This window comes from Stigmatopora argus, chromosome 1 (genome assembly GCF_051989625.1).
Source record: "Stigmatopora argus isolate UIUO_Sarg chromosome 1, RoL_Sarg_1.0, whole genome shotgun sequence".
Lineage (NCBI taxonomy): Eukaryota > Metazoa > Chordata > Actinopteri > Syngnathiformes > Syngnathidae > Stigmatopora > Stigmatopora argus.
The window spans coordinates 5,515,194-5,528,255 of NC_135387.1; the positions used below are offsets into that span (position 1 = coordinate 5,515,194).

Here is a 13,062-nt window from a genome sequence, read left to right on the forward strand (position 1 = left end):
GTGGAACGTCAGTATGGACCCTCAGATCTTGACACATGATTGTATTATCCATATTTTTTCATTTCTGACCGAAGAAGATCTAATCAGGGCATCGAGCGTGAGTAAGGTAAGGCCCGTCAAACATGCGGAAGTATCTGTCACAAACTCAACACTCGAACTTTCTTGACTTTTTCCAGGACTGGCATGATGTTGCTGAGACTCAGTGGTTGTGGAGGTGAGTTGAACTACTCGATGCTGGAATTTACTTAGCTCATTCTCTGCCAATGACAGTGGTAGTCGTCCAAAATCTATTTTGATCTTGGGGTTGGCAGTGAGGCTCCTGTCAAAATTGGCTTGGATGTCTCTCACTGTCAATGGCGATGAATGATTCATTCATTCATTTTCTGAACATCTTATCCTCACAAGGGTCGCGGGTGATGCTGGAGCGTATCCCAGCTAACTATGGGCACCAGGCAGGGGACACCCTGAATTGGTGGCCAGCCAATCGCAGGGCACGAGTAGACGGACAACCTTTCTCACCTAAAGCCAATTTAGAGTGTTCAACCAGCCTACCATGCATGATTTGGTGATGTGGGAAGAAACCGGAGTACCAGGAGAAAACCCACGCAAGCACGGGGAGAACATGCAAACTTCACACAGTGACGTCCGACTTGGGATCGAACCGTCGGCCCCAGAACTGTGAGACCAACGTGCTAATCACTCTCATCGGGCTGCCAAATTAATTTTCAATTTTAAAAAACTATCATGGTTCACTCACTGCTGCGGCGGCCCGGCAACCGAGTGGTTAGCATGTTGGCCTCACAGTAGGCACTGAGTAAGAACTGATCCCACGCTGCCTGCATCGAAGTTAGGCGAATGAACCACTACATCATCAGTGACTCCACATATAAAATCCTCCAATGCTTTATGTACATTTATTGAATGTCAATTCAGGCGTCAAGGGGATGCATTGATGAATTCCAATAACAACAGAACAAGTGTTAAATCAATGTTTCCTAATCAGGAGGATGTGCTTGCAGCGGTGGGGCTTTTGTAGTCAGGCTGTGTTGGGCAGCCCTGTCGTCAATCACTCGTGGAAGACATACTTTCTGCGACGATCCCATTTGGAGACCAAGATGAAAGAAGGGCGAACTGGGGACTACACCTGCAGAAGTCTCCGAGGCCACACAGGTCAGATATATGTAGAACATTTCATTTGTTTTTTTAATTAGTTCTTGTTTTTATCCTTTCTCTCTCTCCCCCTCTGGCCCTCCCCCTCCCCCTGGTGCATATTTTCACACACACACACACACACACACACACACACACACACACACACACACACACACACACACATAGGGCACACGTAAAAGTCTAAAATGTACTACAAAGTGGACAGCTTTCGGCCCTAGTAGAACGGGCTATTGCCGCCATCTGGCGGATAAACATGGGTAATACATCTATAACGGCCGCGGAGGGGGAGATTTCAGCAGCGCAGGGCACATTTTCATATGCTTTATTTATTTTAAGAAATTAATAAATCATTTCCTTATAACTTTCTCTCATTTTTGTGTGTTCCTCACATCTTTCATACAAAATTGGGACACTTTGACCAATTGTAAAGGGTTTAGTTGTGTGAGGATCGCGGAACGAATTAGAGAATTTACATATAAAGTACACCCCTACTTACGAAATTTTCAAGTCACGAAAAAAGTCTTGGAACCAATTAATTTCATAAGTAGAGGTACGACTGTATAACTTAAAAAGTAAATGTATAAAGTCATCACAAAAAGAAACACTGTACTTCCTATTTTAGGGAAAATTGTGGGCTTGGTTTACCTCCAGGAGAACTCACCACTAAATCCTGATCTGTGGAACACACCAGCCACAGTTTGCAGTGCTTCTACTGATGGTACAGTCCGGGCATGGAACACTCAGAATGTTAGTGGGCTCTCCAGCAGTTTTACTCATTAATAAAATAATGATGCAAACTTGGCAGATTTTAATAGTATATGATTTTACTGCATTTTCTGACTACATCTTGAGATGTAAATTCTCAAATGTACAACAGCAGACTTTCTCAGCCTCAAAGGCCGACCTAATTTGTTTTTTTTTTTTCATCTCAGGGTCAACTCATGTGGTGCAGTGCTAAGCAGAGCCCTTTATCAAGCATCATAAGCGATGAGCAACGTGACTTTGTCATCACAGCAGACTCCACCGGCTTGATCAAGGTCTTGCAAGGTCAGACTGGTAAGGAGGTGGCATCCAATTCTGCTGCATCCACGCACTGTACGTTGCTGCAGTATAACAAGGACAATGAATGGTTTCTCTCTGTGGGTATCCTTACTTTCCTCTGCACGTTTGAAACAAAAAATCATTTTTTCAGCAGTTATTTATATTGGTGTTCATATTTTTGTCTAGGTTGGAAAGAGTCAGGGGTCATTGTGCACTCTATCTGGAACAGCTTTGACTGAAAGATCCAGTATAATGGTATGTGACAGCTTTAAAGTCAATATACTACTGGTTTCCCCTGACAGGAAATGGATCATAGCTGGCTCCAATGAGAACGTTGATTTAAGTCCAAAGGTATGTCTTTTTTTTGACAGTGACATATTTGTGTGAGAATTAGTAGTGACGAAATAAAACTTTTTTTTACATACATTTATTGGTAGGTGATTTACACGGATAGTTTGACCTGCCCGTGTGAGGACGAAGACCCACTGTGCCAGTTTGTGCCGGTCGCTGGGTGCCAGGCGGCCGTCTTTGTCCCCACGCAGTCTGCCAGACTGGCCATGGTCCACTGCAAAGAGCGCAGCAACAACAAAGCACTCACTGTCTTTGATGTCATCATTAAAAAGTCAAAGTACACGTCCCAGATCCAAGGTGAGAAAGGACACTGTTTCAAGGAAAGAATAAACAGACACCTACCTTTCAAGTCACCTTTTGTGTATCATACTTATGGTCTCAGGGGGATCTTTACAACAGTTATTATGTACAATTTGTGTTTCATCTTACAGTACAGCAACAAGTATTAAAATTTAAAACATTCCCTCAAAGTTCAACAGGTAGAGTCCTTCTCCTTGCCCATGGGGATATCTTCAAACATTCTTCTTGAGGCTAAAGACAGCAACTCCATTGTGATGGCAGTAGATCATCATCTCTGGATGTATTCTATGAAAGGTTCATTGCTCGCGAGCTTTACCGAGCATACGATGCCTATCACTTCTATGTGTGTGGTAAGATTTTTTTCTTAATTGCTTCTCAATTGACGGCCCGGTGGACGAGTGGTTAGCACGTTGGCTGGAGTCCTGGGGTTGTGGGTTTGATCCCATGCCTGTCCTCTCTTTGTGGAGTTTGCATGTTCTCCCAAGGGCTTTGTGGGTTTTTGGCATACTGGTTTCCTCACACATCCCAAAAACATGCAGGCTGAGCTGATTGTAAATGCTAAATTGCCCCTACGTATGAGTGTGCCCGTGAATAGGTGTCCATCTGCTATTGGCTGGCTACTGTTTCAGGGTGTCCCCTGCCTGGTACCCGTAGTTAGCTGAGAGAGGCTCCGGAACCCCACCCTCGACCCTTGTTAGGATAAGCAGTTCAGAAAATGAATGAATGTTTCACACTTATGACTAGTTGCACTAAAGCATGATTTTTGTATCTAGGTTGTTGTTTCCCTAATATCAGTGTTGTAAGCTGTTATGCGGTCAAGTTACTGTGATCAGTGTGAAAAGTGAAAACTACTCATTTTTTAATTTGTTTGGTTTGTCTATCACAGGGGTGGGGAACCTATTGTTCAGGAGCCATATGTGGCTCTTTTGGTGGGTGTATATGGCTCTCCACTAACCTGTTAGTTAAATATGGTTACCGCTGGTGAGAGAGCTGAGTCTCAAACGCACCAATAGGAGCATTACGCCGGCACTCTGGTGTTGAGACAACCTCTGCGCCACTTTAATCCTTATTATTTTTTTCATTAGACTCTTCTGCATGCATACCCTCATTGATACTCATTGATTATCAATAGCGTAACAATGTTGTCAAAAGAATTCAGAGACTTTTTGTACTTTAAAAGTGGTGAAATGACTAAAAATTGCATTTGTATGTATTTTTACTTTTAAACTTTAAGTATGGCTTTCAAGAAATAACATTTGAAAATTTGAATTGTTTATGGCTCTCTCTCTGTCAAAAAGGTCCCCAACCCCTGGTCTATCACCTTCAATGGCAAACACTGAGTGAATAAATTTCAAATATCAACCAGGCAGGAGGACATGGTACTCTGTATGAAAATGTGTCTTCATATCATGGAAGTAGTTAACAGAAAAAAAGAGCGCTATACCAAGGCAAAATCCTTTGGTTTTATAGTATAGTACTGAAGGGCCCACTGCAAGTAGAATATAACAGTGGCATCAAAATGCTGTGGTCTTTGTCGAGACAACATTTCTAACTAATCTCTTTCATTTTATTAGACAGGTTATGGCTGGTAACTGGATACCAGTAGTTCGCAAAGAGCAGAGTATTTAATCAATAATGAGGGTGTCATTTCACAGGATAGTTTTCGTGTGGTAACAGCATCTCAGGATCTTTCCTTGCACGTGCTTGCATGGAAGCATGACAGCGATCGTGGGCTGGTCTTGGAAAGTCGATACTACTTACTGGGAGGTTCTCACACTATGTCCAGGTGTGTTCACACATTTAGATACATATCTGGATGTTCACCATTAATTAGTTTAGATTAATTGCATCTAACTGTGTTGCCCTGACTTATCTTCTATGTTTTTAGAGGATTCAGCATCGTCGCCTGTGACTTCTCCAGCATTGTTGGTTCAGTCCAAGGGAAGGATGGCAAAGACATTTTAAAAGCATATACATTCACCTCCTGAGCCTGCAAAATGGACTTTATGTACTTTTTTCACTGCCTCCAAAAAGATAGTTCCCCCTAAATGTTGCATGTTTTTATTTTGAACTTCTTTGGTTATTCACACAAAGGCATTGATAAAGTGAAAGGGGATCTACAACAAACTTGTAAAATTAATTGACACTTGACTAGTTCTGGAACTTAAGTCAACCATTCATAAGGCAGTACATTGCATATAAATTGTTCTTCATTGAGTTACCTCTGTGTGGAATACAGAAATGCTAAGACAATATGTATCACTATTTTTAGTCATGTCACAACATTAATAATAGAATAAATATTCTCATCATAAGGCACAAAGTATCCACTCCATGCTTCTACGTGTAGAAGTATCTACGCAAAAGAAAAAGACAAAGGGTCTTCAGCTTTGGTGGCAACACATCTCATGTCCTCAAGGACACACCGTAGGACTCTTGTCATGGACTCGTACACTTGGCTTCCATTGTTCGAATTGCTTTCCATCTATTAAGTGTGAACATTATTTATTATTGTTTACAAAGAAATGAACTGACATGCACACTTACCCATGTGAAAGCCTTGATTGCACGATTCAGGAATGCATTTTCAACCTCCTCCGGTACTGTCAGTAAATGAGCCATACAGTCCAGTATGCATATCAGGGTTTCTTTGGGTGCCTGTGACATGAAGCAAATGAAATTGGCTTAAAAAAGTAGGCAGAATAGCATTTGTGTGCATAAAGTTTTACCTGGTCAAATGTGTTGAGGATAGTCTGAGCATCGTTGTTTACAGGCTTTAGGGAGATAACATCTTGGAGGCAGATGACTGGCTCCTTAAGCTGCTCTAACCATGCCCACATCAGACCTGTAAGGATGAAGGGGTCCCGCTCCATGCATAGCCTTTCCCATGCACCACCTTGATTTAGTTCAGCCTACAAGCACAAGTTAATGCATGCTTATTATATTCCGCACTCACATTTGTGAATTGATCACATGACTGTCAACTATTTAGTGGGAAATTTCTGAAAGAATACATCTGAGCTGATCTGAGGTAATAATATCTAATAAGCAGCGTGATTACTTTGAGAGTTAAACATTGTGCATAATCTGATTCACACTCAGAGTTGGTTGTAAAGTAAATTTGTTTTATTTATTCTTAGTCATCAAAAACAATTTTGATATCATGTGAGCCTTTCCATACAATTTTAAGGGATTACTGCTCAATGTTAAGACAATAATATTTTGTTAAATTGTTAAATGACTTGCCACATGGAAAAATGTCACGTGACCAAACCTGGAAAGCATGTTACGCAGACTTTTAATGCTCAGATAATACAGGGTGACCCACAGAAACAGGATTTTTTTTAAGTGCGCAGTGGCGGGAGCAAGTGAGAGCAAGACAGCGACATTCAGCAAGTAAACACTGTGGCAATTTAATAACCATTGTAAATTCAGGATGAAATTCACAGTATTTCAGCTGAGATGTTGCAGCAGTCAATCAGGAATTTCAACATCAGATTTTCGGAATGCATTGGTACCGGAAGACGCCGTCTGAATGACATTATTTTAAATGAAAAATTCCATCTTTGTTTCTTAAATGGTATATTTTAAAGGTTTTATTTTCTGGCAACAAAATATGTTACTTCCATCACTCTTGGTTTTACTGGATTGTTAAAAAAGTTTCAGTTCTTTTGCGTCACCCTGTACATGCTATTGTTGTGTGTAAATATTAGTATTTAGACTGGAGTGGGTCAATTACCTGCCATGTTAACACTTTGTTCCTATGTTCCTGCTCCCCATCTAGGAAAAGGTCTACTGCCATGGCTTGTGCCACTAGAAGCCTCCTGGCTTCCAATGACAACTCAGACTGGAGGGTAATGTACGGAACCTCCGACTGCTCTTCATCCCTACATTGAGATTTCCTCTCATTTCCTTCCAACTCTTCCCGTTGTGCTGCTTTCAATCTGGAGAGCATGCTGCCTTTTTGGAGTGGCCCATTGCTTCCTACAGACCCGCTGCGTTGGATAGGCGTCTGCTTAACTTTCTTTAACAAAATGGAGCCATCCTTCTCATCATTCTTGAATTCCCAGAGTGATCCTCTGGAGCTTTGGGAGAGGTCGGATGTGTTACTATTCCAACTCTTCCATTGGTGTGCGGGTGCTCTAGAGATCGATGGGGAATGGGGCCTGGCAATATTATCCTGTGAGAGAGAGCCCAAGGGCTGTGTGAGGAGGTTGAGTTGTGAGCCCAGACGTCTTAAATCAGACTCACTATAACTCAGACTCTTGCGATGGTAGAAGATCGGCGGTTCATGAAAATGCCTCGGTAAGGTGGGTGAACCTGGTAAGCGAGGCTCTTTCGTACAAAACTGAGGTCCGAGCTTTTCAATGATGCTGAGGGTCATCTCAATATCTTGGATGTCCGGCGCCTCCAAAATGTCCTCCTCGATCACTTGTCGATTCTGTACGATATCCAAGAGAAGCCTGGAGACAAGTTGGACAATCTTTGGCAGGTGCTTCAATTCTTTACGCTCAAGGCCATGCAGGATGTGTCTCTGGCGATTGAGGTATTGGGTCAAGGTGACAGGCTGCGATCGAGGCTCAGTACAAGAAAACACACTCCTTAAAGGGCCGAGAAACTGGACAAACTCACGGACACAGCTCAGCTGACTGCGCGTCTGAACAGAACCAGGGCGTTTGGCCCTAATGTATAGAATCGCTTGATTTGCAGTCATCCTAGTGGCATAGGCCAAAAAACATGCCAGTAACACACCTAAGAAAAGCAACAAAAGCTTAGTCGTGACGCTGTGTGCCATGATGATTATAGAAGAATTCTGGTGCAGCTTTACTACCTGTTCTTCCAAGACCTGCATGACAGTGAACAGCTATTTTTCCCTCCTGCACAGCAAAGGCCATAACCTTCACTATATCCAGAACAGTAGTAAGGTTGGCTACTCCATAGTCACTCCAGCCAAAGTTGTAGAAATAAACTGAAATTGTATGCAGCAAGAGTTGAGTAGCAAAATACACTCACTCAAATCTATAACACACTTACTGTTATTTTCCATAAAGACCTCTGGTTTGTAGGAGAAACCACTCTGTGGCTCCAAAGGGCTTCCACAGCTGGCATGCTCACCAGGTATCTGGAGATTTATCACGGTTTTAATGCCATTCCTTCGGAGATAAAAAAACAACAATCTTGAATTACCAAGTGGTGTACTCATACTGTTTACTGATACATCTTGAAATACTCACGAATACCTTCTGAATTGCTCAATAATGTTATATTTTTCAATGATTTCAGTGGAGGGTCGGGACATTGCAAGAAGGTGATCAGTCACCCTAAAAGAATATGAGAATATACAGACATTTAACAGCAATGGATGAGAAAAGCCACTTTGCAGTACATTCACAAAACTGAAAAAAAGGGTTGTGTACCATGATGAGTAGAGGCCTTTAATTGCCTGCTGGTCATCACGCCAGTAATTTGGGTTGTCGTACTTGCAGCTTTGACCTCCACAGCCAATAGAACATTGCATATGTGCTGGGATGACATAGCGAATCGCCTCTCCAATTATAGTGTACTTTGCTCTGGGAGCTCTGACTGGAAAGAAGTAAAATCAAACAAATGCTGTTTCGGTGATTGCATCAAATGATTCCCAACAGTAGCAGTAAAGTAGGAAGTTTGAAGTACGGTAAGTAGTAGTTGAATCTGAAACACTACTAAAAAAGAATTAAGTACTACATTATTATTTAATAGTGTATAATCTGTCAGGATTTAACACTAGGGAAAAACAATTCATGTCTTTCAGTAACAAGCAATCTCCCCCTGAGGAATAAGAATTACTTACTGAATTCCATCAAAGCACCCCCATGGGGCCTTTCATGGAGTGCCATATGAAACCCCCGTTAGAGTGATGTCCGCAATCATAGCAGAACCTAGACAAAAAAATCCAGTTTTCGGATCATAAGCATTTTCGGTCCTGAACACTGAAGGAGTATGAGGCTATCAAATACACAGAAATATTAACACATTGAGCACTAATTGAAATTACGGGGACACATGTTAAGGTTTTCATTTTTCAAATTCATGCAAAGTTTGTGTTGTTTTACCATTTCTTTGGTGTATGAAATCAATATACAAGAGAATTGAGTTAAACATGAAAATAATCAACAAATAAAATTCATAATACGATGTATATATTACCTGCAAGTGACTCTCAGGTGAGCACCATTTCAGGACTCAAATACCTCGTAGATGCCAAAAATCGTGACATCAATCTTCCCTACTCTGACGTTATCACTAACTCTGTGGAAAATCAATCCTTTGGCCTCGCTTGATTTGATTTGCCTTAGATTATCCCTCTGTCAAGGTGGGTCCGTCGATTCGGATAGTGTGGTCTCTCAAATCCCCTACTTCATCCGGATGACAAATCAAGGGCAGGAATAATGGAAATTAAAAAAAAAAGGTTGGGAAAAAAGACTATGATAGTCCGTCCTCTTATTCCTGAGTCTTGAGTGGCATAGTTTTGGGCTATTCCTGTCTACTGTGGGATTAGACTACTAATCGCATTACTGTACTAGTATACCCGCACCGCACCTCAGCAAAAATCAAACTATCGTCCTGTCAACTTTGTTTTTTGATGCAACGTGTGTTTTGCTGATAAATTTATATCTGAAGTTACATTATTAAATTAAATTATTCGGACATATTATGTACATAAAACTAGGTTTCTGTAATGTAAATGGTATAATCTGCAAAGAGTGGCAAATAGGTGACATAGCCATAAAGTTAAAATGGTTTACACCACGTTTTTAGTTAAAATATAAAGCGATCTCTCCACAATATCCATTGTTTGGAGAATCTTTAAAACCTAAATGCAATGCAATAAATAAATAAAAACAATGTCCATCATCTTTTAAAGACAAATTATAACTTTGAAAACGTTACAGTTCTAATAAATAATAATAACATTTAGATAATTAATATATTTTTGACAGAACTTTGAAGTCTATCATGATGAAATACATAAATCTATCTATCTAATCTAATTTTATCTAATCTATTTCACAGTCTTCGATGAATCGTGCGGCAACATCACCGCCACATTGTATGTGGCAAATTAACGGTTAAATCCCATTTCTTAGTTTTGCAATCTTCTCAGTCCTCGATCTTTGCTCCTTTATACATGTTAGCTCCTCCCGGTGGAAAGTGTCCAAGCGATCGATGAAAACAACGAAGAAACCTGCAGTGAGGACGGACAACTGTTTGGGGAAATCAGGCGTTCGCTTCTCGATACCGTCATTCCATAGAGACGTCGATTAAAGATGACGTCGTTGTTGCCGTGTGACACAGTCGTTTCCATAGTAGAGTTGTAACCCGACACCACACAAAACAAAACAGCTCTAATTAATTGCAAGTCAAAACAAGGCATCAAATGCATTCTTTAAAAAAATTATGAAGGATTCAAATGTAGAAGGACAGTTAAAGCTACTCTGCCGGAGCATCCTCATTGGTTTCAGGGGGGGGGAAAGAAAAAAAATGCAAAAAGTGAATTCCGAAATGCCCTTTCAGAATTCAGAACTCCTGTAATTTTGCTCATTAATTGTATTTTAATTTTAATGCTTAAAATTGGGGGTATCTGTCATCTGCGTATTAATTGAATGCATAATTTTCATTCGTTTAGAGCAGCTCTGCCACATCTAATATGGCGTGGGTACAGACTTATGCTCAAAAATTTTCTATCTGCATTAGAAGAAATTTCGCCTTGTAGTGAGGAGCATAGCTGACAAGAAATAAGCATATATCAACATCACATTAAATTGCTCCATTAAATTATTTTGACCTTTGCATCTAACTTGAATGAGTAATTGGATTGGATTGGATAACTTTATTCATCCCGTATTCGGGAAATTTCGTGAATTATTTGGGTCGTGGTAACGTTTAAACAGCACCTGCCCAACCCGCACAAAAGGCGTTTCCACATTGTGTCTTCAATATTTGCATATTTTTCTCCAACAGATGGCGGCAAGCAACCTTATGGCGTTTCTCGGCTGTTTAATCGCATGTTGCATGTCAATAAACGGCGCCATCAACATTTCCGGGTTCCACATAAGCAAACGCGAAAAGAGTCATGGGAAATGATGTCTATTTATTGCAATGGCAGCTTTAATTTGCCCACAAATGTACTATATTTCCCAGAATGCAACACTGCCTGCGCCACTTGACTGCATGAGGCTCTCAAATAGCGCGCTCAGCTGTTCCATTGAAGTAGCTACGCGTTGCATGACAGCACCGGAAGTTGATTGACTTTGCCTCTCAAGTATAATAAAGGTTTGTATGTGTGTTGGTTCTTTCCTGGTACAATTTTGCATATTATGTATTTAGAAAGTCTTTAAATAATTTTAATTTCATAATGACCAACATATGCTCTAAAATACAACGAATTATGACATAGTATGCGTTTGCGACTTTTCTTCTGAAAGCAACAGACAGAACTATTCTTTCCGCTAACCATCGTCATAATTAGTACACGCCCACTTCTGCGCTATAGCAGGGACAAGCCGGCGAAGGGGCGAGGAAAACCCCAGACGATGAGGCATTCCTGAGTGGTGTTTGAACGGAGTCATCTTCATGACCAAAGACGTTACAGCAGCAACGAAAAAAGCTAACATAGCCATCATGCAATTCAAATACAGACGAATTTAAGCACCCTCGCGTTCTTCAAGGACACAACCCCTGAACAGACAGCGCATCCTTCTTATCTGAGACCAGCTGGTTGAAGCATCGTCATCCGTCACGAAAATGTCCGTGGAAGATCATGGCTACACCGACGCCTTGGTGTTGCTCCAGGCCGGTCCGGACTGGATGCGGGCCGAGATTCAGCGTCTGGCTCGGGAACTGGGCGAAACCACCAACGAGAAGATCCAAGCCGCAGAGTATGGGTTGGCGGTATTGGAGGAGAAACAGCAGCTGAAACAGCAGTACGACGAGCTGGAGATTGAATTTGAAGGTGTAAGGCAAGAGCTCGACCTGCTCAAAGAGGTAACCTCATCTCATCTTATTTTCTGAACGGCTTTATCCTCACTAGGGTCGCGGGGGGTGCTGGAGCCTATCCCAGCTGACTTCAGGCCAGAGGCAGGGGACACCCTGAACTGGTGGGCAGCCAATCGCAGGGCACAAGGAGACAAACAACCATTCACGCTTACACACATACCTACGGGCAATTTAGAGTGTCCAATCAGCCTACCATGCAAGTCTTTGGAATGTGGGAGGAAACCGGAGTACCCGGAGAAAACCCACGCAGGCACATGCAAACTCCACACAGGTGGACCGACCTGGATTTGAACCCAGATCCCCCACTGTGAGGCCGACGCGCTCACCGCCGTGCCACCCAAAGAGGTAACATGCACATTAAATAATATGTAGTGTACACTTATGTTAGTGTTCTTCAAAGACAAAGATTCAATCTTGGCAGGCCAAGCTTCTGGGTTGGATTTGATTGGATTGGATAACTTTATTCATCCCGTATTTGGGAAATTTCATTGTCACAGTAGCAAGAGGGTGAGAATAGAGATACAGGAAAGGCATTTTAGACATAAATAGATAGAAAGAAACCAAGCCACGCGATGGGTGGGGCCGAGTCGCAATATCTTTTGTCAGATTAGTATTTGTTTTTAACATATAGCCAGTGTATCTGAAACCTCTTCCACTATCAAATAATTCTCACTCACGTATGCTTCAAGGTCAAGATGAGGATGGGCTGCTCTACACTAACCCCCTCTGTGCTCATGCCCCTGTTATTCTCCAGCCTTCATTAATTTATGGCTCCTCTTTTTGACGTCGCTATCCGGGTTGTACAAAAACTGTTTCCGTCTTTCTACTCTTAAATGGAAGCAGGTTAAGATGTATTTTTTTTAATACCAAACTAGTTTAAAAATCATAAAATCATTACATTTTTTAAAATGTAATAATTGTCCTAGTCGAATTCTATTCACAATGATCAAAGTTTGCATTGCCATAATGGTCTAAAAAGTTACACTGACAAGAATGGTACGTTTCTCTCATAAGGGGGCGGAGTGAATTTGAATTTTGAAAACTTCCCGCTCAGAAGAGGGGAAAGCAGATATGTTCCAATCCAAGGGGAATGGAAAGAATGTGACAGTTGAAGTTTAGTTCGAGAGGCATAAAGGAATTGCCTGTTCCCTACATTGGCTA

General features: G+C 41.5%; 3 protein-coding genes across 5 annotated transcripts in view; 2 read left to right on the plus strand and 1 right to left on the minus strand.

The window, feature by feature from the left end:
- On the plus strand, positions 1 to 5,432 carry fbxw12 (F-box and WD repeat domain containing 12). Of its 2 annotated transcripts, none has more exons than XM_077603677.1 (10): positions 1 to 106; positions 177 to 214; positions 1,020 to 1,170; positions 1,796 to 1,920; positions 2,106 to 2,312; positions 2,401 to 2,565; positions 2,652 to 2,862; positions 3,037 to 3,215; positions 4,521 to 4,651; positions 4,754 to 5,432. In XM_077603677.1, the coding sequence occupies exons 3-10, from the start codon at positions 1,116 to 1,118 to the stop codon at positions 4,851 to 4,853; spliced, it is 1,173 nt and encodes a 390-aa protein (XP_077459803.1). In that variant the 5' UTR covers positions 1 to 106; positions 177 to 214; positions 1,020 to 1,115; the 3' UTR covers positions 4,854 to 5,432. The 2 variants fall into 2 exon arrangements, with proteins under 2 accessions (XP_077459803.1, XP_077459812.1); XM_077603686.1 differs by having other exon boundaries at positions 2 to 106; positions 1,004 to 1,170; positions 4,754 to 5,431.
- On the minus strand, positions 4,911 to 10,193 carry ptpdc1b (protein tyrosine phosphatase domain containing 1b). Its single transcript, XM_077603666.1, has 10 exons — positions 9,052 to 10,193; positions 8,696 to 8,783; positions 8,283 to 8,448; positions 8,106 to 8,186; positions 7,900 to 8,018; positions 7,697 to 7,834; positions 6,605 to 7,617; positions 5,595 to 5,777; positions 5,413 to 5,523; positions 4,911 to 5,350 (listed from the first exon to the last, which is right to left on the minus strand). Exons 2-10 carry the CDS (start codon positions 8,739 to 8,741, stop codon positions 5,222 to 5,224), a joined length of 1,986 nt encoding a protein of 661 aa, XP_077459792.1. The 5' UTR covers positions 8,742 to 8,783; positions 9,052 to 10,193; the 3' UTR covers positions 4,911 to 5,221.
- A 1,183-nt stretch (positions 10,194 to 11,376) lies between these two features.
- LOC144086449 (protein bicaudal D homolog 2-like) overlaps positions 11,377 to 13,062 on the plus strand; it is a 35,497-nt gene continuing 33,811 nt past the window's right edge. For both annotated transcript variants that reach the window (XM_077616376.1, XM_077616444.1), the window contains exon 1: positions 11,377 to 11,889. In XM_077616376.1, coding sequence (XP_077472502.1) covers positions 11,650 to 11,889 — 240 coding nt within the window. In that variant the 5' untranslated portion in view covers positions 11,377 to 11,649. The remainder of the gene's footprint in view (positions 11,890 to 13,062) is intronic.

What these genes read in the sequence shown, in the direction of transcription:
- fbxw12 (XM_077603686.1), top strand. Translation starts at nt 14, where the DNA reads ATGGACCCTCAGATCTTGACACATGATTGTATTATCCATATTTTTTCA. An exon ending in GAGACTCAGTGGTTGTGGAG is followed by an intron (nt 215 to 1,003) that starts GTGAGTTGAACT and finishes TTTCCTAATCAG; the next exon opens with GAGGATGTGCTTGCAGCGGT. An exon ending in GGTTCTCACACTATGTCCAG is followed by an intron (nt 4,652 to 4,753) that starts GTGTGTTCACAC and finishes CTATGTTTTTAG; the next exon opens with AGGATTCAGCATCGTCGCCT.
- ptpdc1b (XM_077603666.1), bottom strand. Translation starts at nt 8,741, where the DNA reads ATGGCACTCCATGAAAGGCCCCATGGGGGTGCTTTGATGGAATTCA. An exon ending in AAAGGCCTCTACTCATCATG is followed by an intron (nt 8,187 to 8,282) that starts GTACACAACCCT and finishes ATATTCTTTTAG; the next exon opens with GGTGACTGATCACCTTCTTG. An exon ending in TCCTCAACACATTTGACCAG is followed by an intron (nt 5,524 to 5,594) that starts GTAAAACTTTAT and finishes TTCATGTCACAG; the next exon opens with GCACCCAAAGAAACCCTGAT.